We start from the raw sequence: 15608 nt of genomic DNA, 5'->3' as shown, positions 1-15608 counted from the left end.
TTGGCAAATTAAGTGCCTTCCGCGTAAGTGTCAGCGATAACATGAGGGTACAACTCCACGCACTTGCTTATCCGTAGCGTTGTTAATTTGTCCCCAATCCACATATTGCAGGCCGCCTCCTTGCATAGGCAGAATTGAATTGCATGTGTAACTGGTTTTTTATCTGCAAAAATTGTCAAACTAAGGAGACCCACCATTTGGACCATGGCTTGAATGTCAATGCTTAGATTTATAATGGCATGGCAGTGGTTGGAAGGATTTGGTGCTTACTTTCTGGACATTGTCCAAACACCTGACCTGATATCCTTTTCCTTTTCTATTGACCCTCATTTGGTTTTGCGCCGATTATCCCTTGTGACTCAAGTTTTGCGTCACCAGGCAAATAGGTCAAACTCTCCCTTTCCATGGTTTCATAGAAGGGAATTCCCTTTTTTTTTAATAAAAAGAAACTGATACGATCAAAGGCATGATGATCGACCAAGTCAAAATTATGAATGATTTGAGATTTCCGGTTAAAATACAAGGTAAATTCCACAAATCTACCACGTTCTTGTCGTAATTGTCATAAAACCCGCAATCTTCTGCTCTTTTCTAGATCTATAAATAGCTTGTACCTTGGTTTTACCAAATTTTGTCTCCAAGCAATTTTTATGAACCACCAGGATCCACGTGCCAGTGATGGAGGGACCAAGAAGAACCTTTGGTCCCTCTGTTAACATGTGGGCATAAGTGATAAGAAACCGTTGGAGAAAAAAGAGATAGTTTTGTGAGAATGGACTATGGAGCCCGAACTATTGGTAACTATGTGAAATGGGCAAAAAGAAGTGGGTTTGTGACAATTAGAACAAGAATACGGTGGTTTTTGAAATTTAGTTAAGAAAAATATTCCCAATATGTTTGTTGATGGTGATGCTTCCGTACATCCTCGTCCTTTTGTTACAGAGGCCAATGGTTAAAGAACAATTTCCAGTTGGTATCTGAACCTGTCTGCTAGTCATGGAACAGAGGCATTGTATCCATGAGTCCATGACCATGGCCGGCTCCTCTCTGTTTTCTCCTCAGACACCTGCGTCCCTTCGTTTTGCCAAGCGCGAACTGAAAACTGATGCGGAGGCGTGCTTCTGAGCCGAGCTGGCATGCGAACTGCGGCCAGGCCGCTGAGGCGCCGAGCGACGGCCTCCGGCGCGCGCGCGCGGCTCGCCATCACCGTCATCCCGTCCGGGACTGTAGCGGTGGTGACTGCGGACTGCCGAGCGAGACCATACCGACGGCCGACTGCGGAGCAGGTGGGTGGCCGAGAGTCTTGTCCCGTGCTTCCCGGAGGCGCGACGCGGTTCACCGGCGATTCACCGCCGCCGCCGTCGCGCGGTCCGTGAGGGTGTTTTTTGCGACACAAAATAAAATCCACGAGGGTTTTTTTTCCCATACTCGAGTGTTTTGGAAGGACCCGTTTTTTTTGTCTGGGCAGTCGAGTGTTTTTTTTACCCAACACTTCATTTTTGGATCCTTTGATTTAAATTCATTGGCTATAATTAAAATCTGCATATTTCTAACAGAAATAATAAGAGTCTTGAACTAGCAAATTACCATCATTACTACGGATCAAAAGATAAACAAAATGGAACAAACTGATCCTACATATCATAATCCAGCCAAAATAGAACCAAACTGTTCTTTGAGATAAGAAGGCAAGCAAAATGGAACCAAACAGATCCATCCAGATACTAGCAACTGTTAGTTGTTTGTTGTTAAATTTTTGAGGGCACAAACAGAGTTTGGAAAAAAACAAAAAGGGAAAATGCATGAAAGACTCATTGAAATTACATTTCAGTATTAGATGTAATTAGACTGCAATCATCATGTATCATAAAAAAAGGGATACTCTATTTTTCGGATCCTTTGATTTGGATCCATTGCCTTTAATGAAAAGCTACTATAATCTACATATGATTTTATATGCACAAAATCTTGCAGATTGACTATCAAAACAATACTAGCATAATTTCTAACAAGCATCAATACTAAAATAATTTTTAACAAAACATGAAAAGTTTAGAACTGTAACAAGCACGAAGAGTCTAAAACTGTAACAACATCAGTTCTACAGATCATAAGCCAAGCAAAACGAAACAAACTGATCCTACAGATCAGAAAGCAAGGCAAGGTAGACAAAAATGCTCTTACATAGCAGAATTCAAGCAAAATAGAACCAATAATACTAATTCTTAGGTTAATAGTCTTTCATATACCTCTAGAACACACAGATAATTAAGTTAGCATCAACACAGTAAAAAAGGGATGGTACCTCAAATCCACCTCAAAACCCTTGGATGCTGATTAACATCATCATAGAAAAATATCTTCCTCACACCGTTGACAACATCGAAGAAGATCTTCTCCTGACCAACAATGACATAATGAGCACGCAGATATTGAGCAGTCTTAGAGTCAAGGCACAAGATAAATCCATAGTTGCGCGCAAGGTCAACATCAATTCCAAACAATGGAACATAAGGCGATCCAACCATCTTCTCCAAAGAACGGACAGTAGTCATGAATCGATTGTTGTTCTCATCCTAAAATCCTAATTACTTTCTTCGATACCAAGATAGGTACAATTGTCACGACTAATGAGAACATTGCCTTTAACAAAAGATTTTTCACCAAGTTTACGGCTCTAAGAATGAAAATAAAATAAATTATAAGAACATAACATAATAACACCTAGTGGTATTAGAATGAAACAAGAAAGATTCATATACTTCTAAGAAGGTAAACTATACATTGAACGAAGTAGTTAGATACTTTACAAAAGTGACCATATGCACAGATGAATTTATGGTAGTTAAATACAAATTCCACATGGACAGATAGAAACATATGAAACAAATTATTTAGATATTTTACTATAGTTCTCAGATAAACATATTGATTTTGGTGGCTAGTGGAAACCCCCAGATAACAAAAAGATAGAGAAAAATGATCCAGATATTAAACATAATAGAATCCATATTATACTCATATATTGTACTATAGTTCTCAGATAAACAGATTAATTTTGGTGGTCAGTAGAAACCCCCAGATAACAAAAAAGAGAAACAAATGATGCTGTAAATAAGAAAAATAGATTCCAGTTTTACGCAGATATTTTACTATAGTTCTCAGATAAACGGATAAATTTTCATGGTCAGTGGAAACCCCCAGATACCAAAAAAATGAAACAAATGATCCATATATTAAACAAAAAATAGATTCCAGATTTACTCAGATGTTTTACTAAAGTTCTTATATGAATATATAATATAACAAATTAACCAGATGATTCAGATAATTTTCTATGGTTCCCAGATTTACGATTAAGTTTGGGCATGAGTGAAAACCCCCAGATAAACAAATAATATAAAAAATTAAACAAACTGTAACAAATACCAGGTTAAAGGTATTTTAATCAATAAATCATTTACTTTACATTCAACAAATCAATATAATAAAAATGTGATTACACTGTAATATTAAAATCAACAAATTTATAATACATTAGTCATATGATATGGAAAGCCAACGAAATGATAATACAATATACTCTTAGTTTAATCCAGTAATAAATAAAACACACAGTTGTTATACTTTGGAACTAAAAATATAGAAAAAGAACATGTCCAGAATATATGTAGAACAAAAGAAGAAAAGTTGGAATTGTAGAACATAATTTCAGAAAGGGAGGAAAAGGTCCTGAAAGGATTCCTTAATATAAACTGGCATAAAGAATTGAAAAGCAAGTTAAGAAAAAGGAATATATATTAGTTGACATGCGAATAGATTAAAGAAACACTATTTTACTGAATGACTTTTCAAAAGAAAAGTAAAAAAAACTACAGAAAAGAACTAGGAAGTGAAAGAAATATAACAGATAGAAATAAACTAGAAACCAGAATCACAAGGCTTCTGCTATGAGAAAAGCAACTTGAGTCCTTGATGCACAAAAAGAAACTTGGTTACTTAGAGGAGATCGATCAGGAAAAAGAAAGAAACAAAAGAGAACAAAGCAGAGAGGAGAACATCAGGGAAAAGAAAGAAACAGAAGAGGACAAAGCGGAAACTTGGTTTCTTCGTGAGAGCAGAATGAACTGGGTAGATGTGAGCAGTGAGGAGGGTGGGAATAAATAGACATTAAGAGTAGTGCGTTGCACGAAAGTGGAAGGTGGAGAGTGGTTGCAGTAATTAGATGGAAGTGTGCGCAAATCGAGGGGCCATGCAATTGTTCAAATGCCACATTAGATGTGTTGCATATAACAGAGAGGGAATAAAACCTGCAGTTTGTAAGGAAATAGGCTAAAAGGGAAAACTCCCAACAAAGCTTAAGAAAAAGTCAACAGATGAGTAGTAGTTGGATTGACGAAAATAATAGCTGATTGGGCCCATGAAATTAAAACATAAGAAGCCCATTAACTAACTAAAAAAGGCCCAGATTGCAAAGTCTAACAAATGATAGGGAAAGAAAGACCTTCTTCTTGAACAAGTCTTGAGCTGATCCAGCATAAAGACGTAGATAAAAAAGAATGGGAGCTCTGAGGGAGCACGACTCCTGCTCCAGAAAAGATCCAAAAAAGAAGAATACCACGATGAAGATCCAAGGAGATACAGGGGCAGATGGGGGAAAATGTCTCTGTCGACAAAGACCTAAGGCAAATAACACCATCTCAGGTAAGAGTACCCCACCTTTTATTCCCATTGCTTTTGTTCCATCAAAACACCATAGATCTTGAAAGATAACAAATTTGGAATCAACCCACTGATCTGCTGTGTGCATAAATATTATTTTCTGTAAAACAAGAACTTATTAGAACAAGCTAAAATATCTGGAATAGCTGATCAAAGCCTGCTCAGCAAAATAACTATTTTGGATTAAATGAGGTCAGAATACTAGATCAATTTTAAATTGATTGACTAATTAATTTGGCAACACAACAGGCATGTGCCTCACTTAAATTAACAAAGATGCTAATTAAAACCAGATTCTTTGCAGATTAGCATTCTGAAAAACAACACTGATAATAACACTGCTACTGCATATCTTGCAAAAAGCTTGAAAGCATACATAATGACATCTCAATTGCATTGCACATGACGCTGAATCATTCAAAAAGAAAAACAAAATAGAAGCAGCACACACAAAGCTTAACAGAGCATCGGATCTTTGGATAGTTAAACAGTTTGCTAACAAAATTTGATAAGATGTTTTTTTTCAGGATAATTGTAACCAGAGTAGCAGGGTTGATGTTTCAATGATGAAGCAACCATAAGTCAGTCGGGGAGAATTTAACATGATAAACAGTCAAGACATGTTTTTGATAGGAGGATATACATGTTTGCTAGTGGAACAGGTATGGAATTCACAAGAAGAACAACAAAATATTTGTTACCAGGTAAAAATTGGCAAAATACATTTGAATTAGTTAAAATTTACATCAATTTTGTATGAAAAATACACTAGCAAATGTGATGTATTTATAGTACTATTGCTATGTGTACTAAACCAATCAACATTCTGATCTTAATTTTGCAGAGTGCACCAGGACCATGCACATCATTAGTTCTAGGAGATTTTAGAACAAAGGTAAGGGAAAAATGTAAGGTATCATATGTCCTAATTGTGGTAATATTAATAGATTCTTGTTATCATTTCAGAATATGGACCTAGATATAACAAACTCAAGTTTTGACTGGGCACTTGAAACTGGATATGCTACTGGAGAACAAATGAATGACATTATACCAAATGTAAGTGAAACTCAAGTGCTGCTAATTCAAAAATGATTTTTAAAGAAAAGATGAGTTTATACTTACTATATTATCATCGATATCTCTAGATTAGTGAAACAACACCTGAAAACGTAGATGACATGATCATGAGAAATGAAGCTGTAGAAGATGATGTTGAGGTAAAAATAACATTACACTAAACATGAAGCTATACTTGAGAACAAATATGAAATGTAAATTTTACTTATCTTATATGAACTTTCAGAAACTAGATAATGCAATGGTAATAAGGATTGATTCTAGAGAGGATGATTGTAACTGGAGGTTTGATTTATTCAGAAACATGGAACTACAAGAGGTTAGAAGAAATTGTTAAAATAGAACAATTCAAAACTGAGTTTAATAATCCACGTATTAATAGAACCAAAATAAAAATAAGCTAATATAAGCTGAAATATTTAAAAGAAAACGTTATAAGCTTGAGTTAAAACAGACACAAGCAAAAAGTGAGAATTTACAAAGCTAAAAGCAGGAAACATCACTAACCTTGTGATTTTCAGTCAATGAGGGTGCACGTTTTAGCTTCTTTATAAGCTTGAACTGATTGGGAAGATTGAATTCAGTTAAACTAAATTAAAGGGAAGAATAAATTCAGTGATCATGAAAATGAAGGAAGTGTAAAACCATACGTCTTTCATCATGAGGTCAAAGAGTGCTTGGTTAATTCCTTCTGCGCTATCAGATCTAGATGAGGACTTTGTTTTCAACAAGGGATATATAGCATGCAAGCAAAAGAAAAGGAGAATAACACATTAGAAATCAAGAAAATTAAAAAAAATATTTAGAAAGTCCTAAATAGATCAAGTTTGTGATGAAAATGAGAATTGAGACATACATTAGACTGAATGTCATCATCAGAAGCTGGGAAGCGAATGCCAGAATCAATATCAAAATTAGGGTCTTCAGATTCACCAATAGATATGTCGACTTGGTCAGAAGAGCGTTTCCAACCCATCTGAAAATAAATGAAGTCAATTTTTATTAAATAAAAAATTTTACTGTTAAGCACATCATATATATGAATTAATTAAACTATACATATGGTTCCATCAACAAACAAGCAAAGCAATATATCATCAGAGAGCTTGATGCAGAGACTACCACCAGCATGTCTTTCCATCACATTTACCGCTATGCTAAAGATAAAAGTTGATTTTGTAAAAAAGAATGGAGGGTAATATATCAAACACCTAAAATTACATGTCAGGCTAGCGTGATTTACATTTCAGTGGCTAATGTAAATTAAAGTGATGTGACCATGTAGGCTATGCATAGGCATAATTGAACAAATATACTGTTTCATCTAGATATATACAGATAATTTCTAACATCCAGTCACCTCACAAAAATTATTACTACTACAAAAGCAATAGTACATCATAGCATCCACGCACCTCACTTGAGAAAAATACAGAGATCACTCTACCAAGCTGATTAACCCAACAACTCTGGAGTTCAGGATTCAGAAAACTACCAAGATAACACCGTATACCACTGTGTATCTTGCAAGTGAGTCTCAAGTACTCAACCGGCCAGATCGCCCAAACAGCAAACTAAAGCAGAACAAACAACTGACTAAATCAACATATCAATTAGATGATATAGATTTCTTTTCCTATACAATGCAAATCTACAAATTAACTTGGGGGTGAGTGGGAACCCCCAAATATAAATAGATCAATCAGATAATTTAGAATTTTTTCTAGGGAATACAGATCTACAGATTGCTCTAATCAATTCAAGAATTCCATGCCATAGCTCTAAGTATAAAGACCACATACTAAACAAGGTAAAATGTATACTACAAGTTAATGAAACTTTTGACAGAAGCATCCACTTGTTTGAACTACAAAATTCTATCCTAATAATGTTCAAAATATGAAAAATACTATGCTATATAGTTCCAGTCAATTCATAGGCATGGATTCTAATCATCCAAACAAATTATCATACCCAACCCACTTAAACAATAATTTCAACCAAATACGCAACTAAACAAGGGTAGAAGCAGGAATCAAAAAGATAGGAGCCGCCTGTCGAATCAGAAACTAGAGGATGAAATTGAACATTAAGAACAAGGGACGAAAATTCCCTCAATTGGGGTTCAAATCGGCCGCGAAAAGGATAGATCAATTCGATTAGGCGCACAACCAGAAAATAGAATTCATGTGCTAGGGTGGAATCGCAAAAAAATGGATGAATCGAGCATACAAATTAGAAGCTAGAAGATGAAGTGACCAGTAAGAACATTTGGGGAGGGGAGGGGGAATCCTCGATGGGGTTCTAATTGTGCACAAAATGATGATTATAATCAACTAGCCAAACAATCAGCAAACGGGGGATCATCTACTAGGTGCGGTATCGCAAAAACAACAGGTGAATCGAGCATAAAAAATCGGAAGCTAGAAGATGAACAGAAAATTTAGAACATGGGGAGAAACTCATCGTTGGGGATCTAATCGTGTGCGAAAACCTGATTCAAATCAACTAGGCAACAAGAATAATACGGGGATCATATATAAATTAATTAAATCATCTGAAAATAAATAAAGTAAAATTCATTAAATGAAAAATTACTATTAAGCACATCATATATAATATAGATATGGTTGCATTAATAGAACAAGCAAAACAATACCAACTTAATGAATTGAAGAATTCCATGCCACAGCAAATATATCGAACACAACAATACTGTTACTAACTATAAAAAACCACATACTAAACAAGGTAAAATGTATAATGCAACTTAATGGAAGTTATGACAGAAGCATCCACCTATTTAAACTACTAAATTCTATCACTGATAAAGTTCAAAATATGAAAAATACTATGCTATATAGTTCCAGTCAATTCATAGGCTTGGATTCTAATCATCTAAAAATATTATCATATCCAACCCACTTAAACAATAATTTCAATCAAATACCCAACTAAACAAGGGCATAAGCAGGAATCATAAGATACGAGCTGCCTTATCAAATAAGAACCTAGATGATGAATTGAACATCATGAACAAAGGAAGAAATTCCATCAATGAGGGTTCAAATCAGCCGTGGAAAAGGATAGATCAATTCGATTAACCACACAGACAGCATACATGATTCAAATACTTGGGCGGGATAGAAAAAAACAAATGTCATGGCATGAATCGAGCATACGAATCACAAGCTAGACCATGAAGTGAACAGGAAGAACATGGGGGAATCCTCGATGGGGTTCTAATCGTGCTCGAAAACATGATTCAAATCAACTAGCCAAACAAACAACATGCGGGGGATCGAATACTAAGCGCGGGATCAAAAAATAACAAGTCAATCGAGCATAACGAATCAGAGGAAACTAGAAGATGAACTGCACAGTTACAACATGGGGGAAATCTCATCACTGGGGATCTAATCGTGCTAGAAAAACTGATTAAAATCAACTAGGGAACAAGCATCATACGGGGGGTCGTCTACTAGAGTCGAATCGCAAAAACAATGAATAAATCAATAAATCCAGACGAATCGTCAAACCCTAGAACGCAAGCGCACCTAGGAGAAGCCGAAGAGAACAGAGCACCCGCCGCTCAAAGAGAAATGGGCACAGCAGAAAGCCAAAGCGGTAGCTGTCACACCCGGTTTTAAAGGCAAAACCAGATGCATGACTTACATGTGCGCCAGGATCAAGTTACACACATGCAACGACTTCAGTAAATACCATAGATAGTGCAATAACGTAAAGAGAATATTATATTTATTACATGACCGATAGTCTTTAATACGAAAAACAAAAAGAATCTTTATAGCAGTGAAACTCCAACGAAGATGATGACTCCACAGGCAGTTGACTGGGGGAACATGTACACCTAGAACTCCTCGAAGTCTTGAAGAACCTCCTCAAAGTTGACTTGTTCTAAGTAGCGATTTTTGCAAGGGTGAGTACACTTATGGTTGGTACTTCGCAAGCGTGAGGAATGTGTAGTGTAAGGCCATTTAAGGATAGACTATGGTTTAATAGCAATTTAACATTTTAATTGGTTGGATTTTATTAGCAATTACTAAGTATAAGTTTATACCACCCACATTAAGCATGATCATAAATAAAGGTAACGGCAATAAATAACAACAATTTAATTTGACTTCCGATAAATTAATCATGTGAGGGTCCAGACCGCTCTTGACCGTGAGCACGATTGATCGATCAGTTTTACACTCTGCAGAGGTTGCACATCTTTACCCACAAGTTGCATAATAGTTCAAAAGAACTTTAGACCTAACCATATTGTGCGCGCCAGGCACAATACCACACTTCCTAGGTGTGATTGCATAGAGACGCTACGAGGCCTTTACAAAGATTCCCTAATAAGAAGTAGCCCGCTAAAGTTTCTGGATCAGTTTCAAAGTATAAACCTATCTCAAGACTGCGAAGCTACCATAGAGCAGATCAGTCTGAGGGCCGAGTTATACCGCATCTGCCGCCACCTCTCTTGCCCTTCGGTAAGACCACTTCAAACTAGAGTCTCTAATTAATTAGCCAAGACCAGAGCCATATAATTCTTATGGTTGTACTATTTTCCTGGGTGGTCGCTCCATGTTCCAATTAAGCATGGTGATCTTGTATTAACAAAAAGTATAGCATAAATAAAATAAGTTAATCATTGGTTCATTAATACCACCATAACCAAGTTGAGCAACTAAGCAAGAACTACCCAACATTAAAATAACCCAGGTTGATCAAGGTATAGGGATAAAACTAGGCACACCTTAAATAGGACTCGTCATGTTTATGAATTTAACGTGCATAGCATATGTGTATTGAACATGAAAGTAAAGGTTGCATAGAATCAAATTGTGATCAAGGGCACGACTTGCCTTCCTGGACTTGCTCCAGCTGCTCGAAGTCTTCAAATCCTTGACCTTCGAATTCCTTAAACTGCGGTTCTTCTATACGCATCACACGAGCACATACAAGCAAACAAAGGAATAAAATAATAAAATAGTACTCCAAACAGTAGCAACAGACCAAAAGAAGATCATAAAACTAATATATGCATCAACACGAACTCATAGATGCAAGAATCGCTTAAATCGGATCTAAAACGTGAAAGATATGAACTAAACGAGATGTAGAGGCCTATCTGAGCGAAAACTAAACTTCCAGGGGCTAAGCTGCGAGAAACCGAGGGCTAAAACATAAATACGCATATAAACCGAAGGTTTAATGCATAAAAGAGCAGGTCTGGGACGGTGGGCACTATTTTGTAAAAGCACAGGGGCTAAAACAGAAGAAAAAGGACCTAGATGCAATTACTTTTGAACTGCGTGGACCTAGGTGAAAAAACTATAAAACTTAGGGGCTCTTTAGCAAAACTCAGGGGCTCTCTAGTATTGACCTGGGTCAGATCTGATCCGGACCATCGGATCGAGATCGAGCGTTGCGGTCATCTGGAACAAAAAACTGGCGGCGTGCGGTGGCGACGTCGGCGGACTCGCCGGAACTCACTCGAAATCGAGCGTTCGTGTGCGAGTTGCGACGCGTGACTTCGACCAGCTTGTTCGCGCGAAGGAAGACACAGGAGAGCATGGGAACTCCACGGACGGCCTCCTCACCTCCTCGCGGTGCTCCGGGCGGTGTTGTCGATGATGGGGAGGCGACGGCAGAGGGGGTCGACGGCGGCGGGCGTGCGCGGTGCTCGGGCTCGGGCGTCGGCAATGCTAGAGCTCAAGGCGGCGGCTAGGGTTTGGTAAGGCTGGGGGGGTGTCGGTGGCCTTTTATAGCCTAGGGGCTAGCCTTAGCGTGCGGGCCGAAGGCCGAGGCGGGTGCGCGCGCGGGGGGTGGGGGGGTCACGAGCTCGGACTCGAGTCCGACTCGAGCGCGGCGCGGAGACGGTGAGAGGAAGGGGATGATGAGCAGGCCCGAGTGTTAGCGGAAGAAGTGGAGAAGTGGCGCGGGGCAGGCTGGCGCGGAGCGGTGGGCCGCGGAGAAGGCATGGGGATGGGCTGACCTGCTGGGCTGCTGCTGCTGGCGACTTGGTCGAAAGAAGAAGCAGGCCGAAAGGAAGAAAAGAAAAGGAGGGAAAAAGAAAGAGCTTTCCTATTGTTTGAAAAGATTCAATCAAATGAATTCAAACACAAATTTGAATTCAAACAACCAAAAACAATGCACCAGCACGAATGCAACGATGAACTCCTATAATTCATTAATTTATTTAAAAAAGGTTTAAATGCCCAAGAAAATTTAAATACAACCTTATAATCCTTTTAGACACATGCAATTAAATTCTAGCAAATTTTATTAATTGCAAAATTTGAAAATTAGGCCGCTATAAACGCGCGCGACTCCCAAAAATCAAAACACGGTCTATGACACAACGGGTCCACCTGTCATCTACAAAATAAACAAACAAATCAACACCGGCAGACAGGGTAGAGCGCAGAGCGCAGACAGCCGCAGATGGCAGATCGAACGGGCAAAAAAATCAAGCGCTGAGATGCGTCAAAACGCTCGAGCGCCGTATGGATTGTTCGTTTCCGAAATATTCCCTCCCCGTACTCTTCCCTATCGTTAATCCGGGCCGCCCACGTGCCAATGAACGGTCACGGAAGACCCAGGCCGGACGGTATTTCATTCACCGTCCTCCCTGGACGGTACTTCATTCACCGTCCTCCCCCTGATTTCGCACGGCGTCTGCCGCCGCCGCCGTCGGGGGCGGACGACAGGCGTGGAGAAGGAATCCATTTGCTCGAAGGCGACCGGACGCCGGGGCATGTCGCCGAGCTATTCCACCCCGAGCTGCGGTTGCTGCTGCAGCGAGCATGTTCTGAATGGGGAAGAAGACGGCGTTAGCAGGCAGCAGGCTGCCTGCATGAATCATCGGAAGTTCTTTGTCAGCAGCAGAAGCTATGGAGGGATGCAAGCAGCATAGAAACATGGTTAATCCTGAATCTGATTTCAGACTGCACAACGCAACTTATTCTTTCTTACTGCCACACAAGAAATCCAATAGGACCCATAGCTTTACATACACTGCACGACACAATGCTGAATGTTCTCAACCATGTCATCGTGCACGCGCGCCGGCCGGCTCATCACTCTTCGTCTCCCATCTCCACGACGATCTTGCCGGTGGCGTGCCCTTCGATGCTCTTCGCCCACGCCTCCCGCGCCCTGCTCAGCGGGTACCTGGAGTCGATCACCGTCTTGAGCTTCCCCTGCCTCGTCATGTCCGCCAGCCACTCCATCTCCTCCTTCTTGGGTATCAGGATCATCGGCACCAGCCTCTGCTTGGCGAGCGTCACCTTCTGCAGGAACGACCTGGCGGTGGCGGCGATCCCCGGCGTCACGTCGGCGACCGTGGCACTGTCGGCCAGCACCGGCGCGAACGCCGACCACGGGGTGCCCGTCGCGCAGTGCGCCACCGCGTCGTACTTCACGCCGGAGGGGCTCTGCAGCCTGGCGCCCTCGGGGGTCTTGTAGTCCAGCACCTCGTCGGCGCCAAGGCCCCTGACGAAGCCCAGGTTGCGCGCGCCGCAGGTGGCCGTGACGTGGAGCCCCGCCAGTTTGGCCAGCTGCACGGCGTAGTGGCCGACGCCGCCGGAGGCCGCGGTGACCAGGACGTTCTTGGGGGCGTTGTTGTTGCCGCCGCCGGAGCCGTCGAAGCTGGTGACCCGCAAGGCCTTCAGCTGCTGGAGCGCGGTCGACGCGGCCGTCGGCAGAGAGGCGCCTTCGGCCGCGGACACCTCAGGCGGCCGTGCCACCGTAAGCGACGCCGGCGCCACCGCGTACTCCGCAAGCCCGCCGCCAGTCTTCCACGGTGGTGAATGATCCATGAACGTGTTAGTCAGGCAATGCATTTACTAGCTAGACAGAATTGGCAGAACAAATTCACTGCTTCTTACTGCCAGAGCCCAGAGATGACAAGTTCTTTTTTTTTTTCCAAACGTGACTGAGCACGTTTTTTTATTAAGAGGAGAGGCGACAGAGTTTGTCACCGCTCGATTGGAATAGAAATGTTACCGGGAAGCTGATGGAGATGACCTTGTCGCCTGTTTTGAAGTTGGTCACACCGGTGCCCAGCTCGACGACTTCACCGGAAATGTCTCCAACTGTTTTGTCATGGCAACAAGACCAAATTCTTGGAGGTCAATATGGGTCGTCAATTCGTATGTACAAAATATTTGAAGTCCTGAAGCTGCTGTACTCAACATGTTCTAGTGCTATTTCTAGATACCAATATAAAGACTTTTGTTTCCCCAAGTGTGCCAAAGATTAGTTTATTTGATTCTCTCTTTTATATATCATAAGGAAAAGTTGAATTAAATCAGTATTGATGTTACTTTGTTCTTCATGCCTTTTCCTTTCTTTGTTTTATGCAAAGATTGCTTTTAAGGTTTACGTTCGCTCGAGTGGGAATTCTAGATTTGTCAACTCCTGTGGGTTTAAAGCCGTATGACAGTGAGAAATGTAGGCAAATTCCGAGATAACCACGAATAGAATAGCAAAATAAAGTGACTGCCAAGAAAAAACAACAACAGTGAGATCATCTGGGTGGCTAAATTGTCCTTTAGTAGCATTGAGGGCATGACCTCCATTATTGCTATTTGTGCTTGAGGAACACCATGCAAACTTTTAAACCACTCCCAGCCACATGCTTATTCGATTCCCTGTTCATATCCTCAACCAGTGGTCACCTGATGCATGCGAGAAGTGGGATGAAAAGGAAAAGGAAAGCATACCACTACGGGATGAGAAGTGGGTTACTAGTTGGAAAGGAGGGCAAGGCCCATCTGATTTAACAAACTGCCCTCTCATGATTTATGCTCATGCCCAACCTTCACCACTCCAAATAATATCACGTTTTCTTTTCGAAATTGGCACCGTCACCAACTAGTATTGCTGAACCAGATTGCATGTTTTATGAATCTTGAGCGATAGTAGTGCTGTTACAACAGAGCACTAAATTGATCTAGACTGTACCAAATGCTTTAGGATATCAGCATCTACAACAATTTGGCTTCATGATCTCTCCAGTTTTCTTTCACAAAGAATGGAAGCGTTTCTCTTAAGATTGTACCAACTTCTTAACAAGTACTAGTTTGTTTTCATCTTTATCTACAGATGATAGTAACAATTTCAGCAGGAAGAATGCTCAGAGTTTCATCATAGCAGGATCAAAATAGTAAATGTGCTGAAACAAAAAAAAGGCGATTTCCTTGCGCAATTGTTCGTGTAATCAGCACTGAACATGCGGTGGGTACTGATGCAGTCTGAGGTTATATATCTATATGTTCTGTTCAGACATGCAACGTTACCTGGTATGAAGGGGAATTTCCTGGGAAGGAAGGGCCGGACCATGCCCTTCTGAATTTTCCAGTCGATGGGGTTGATGCTGGCCGCCTCCAGCTTGAGCAGCACCTCCCCCTTCTTCGGCGACGGGACAGGCACCTCCACATGCTTAAATCGGAAGCTCATCAGAATCAGAACATCAATGGAAGCTCATCTGAAGAGTACACAGAAATTTCAATCCTGCGCGAGGATGCAGGTTCTTGGACATGCTTGAGAGCAGAAGTGTGGTTAGTGCTTAGCGTACCTTGAGGCCTTCTGCCCCTCCGCCATACTTGTCGTACTGAAAGGCTTTCATCGTCTTCTTCGGAGCAGCCATGGCTCTGGTGCTCTCTGAGCTGAGAGAGAGAGGTGTCTGACACACTGATACTGGTATGGTTGGTCAGGCCTCTCGTGTTGTGGACAGAAATGAGCCGGTTGTTTGTACTTGTACTTGAAATATCACTATATCAGCTCTT

The 15608-nt window shown here is 40.7% G+C and overlaps 1 protein-coding gene across 2 annotated transcripts; it reads right to left on the bottom strand.

Annotated features, from left to right (window-relative positions):
• Positions 1-12719: 12719 nt before the first annotated feature.
• On the bottom strand, positions 12720-15576 carry LOC117846471 (chloroplast envelope quinone oxidoreductase homolog). Of its 2 annotated transcripts, none has more exons than XM_034727656.2 (4): positions 15398-15576; positions 15120-15261; positions 13825-13913; positions 12720-13613 (listed from the first exon to the last, which is right to left on the bottom strand). In XM_034727656.2, the coding sequence occupies exons 1-4, from the start codon at positions 15467-15469 to the stop codon at positions 12897-12899; spliced, it is 1020 nt and encodes a 339-aa protein (XP_034583547.1). In that variant the 5' UTR covers positions 15470-15576; the 3' UTR covers positions 12720-12896. The 2 variants fall into 2 exon arrangements, with proteins under 2 accessions (XP_034583547.1, XP_034583548.1); XM_034727657.2 differs by having other exon boundaries at positions 15120-15307; positions 15398-15555.
• Positions 15577-15608: the final 32 nt, after the last annotated feature.

Source organism: Setaria viridis, chromosome 2 (assembly GCF_005286985.2).
Source record: "Setaria viridis chromosome 2, Setaria_viridis_v4.0, whole genome shotgun sequence".
Classification (NCBI taxonomy): Eukaryota; Viridiplantae; Streptophyta; class Magnoliopsida; order Poales; family Poaceae; genus Setaria; species Setaria viridis.
This window is presented reverse-complemented; position numbering and strand designations above follow the sequence as displayed.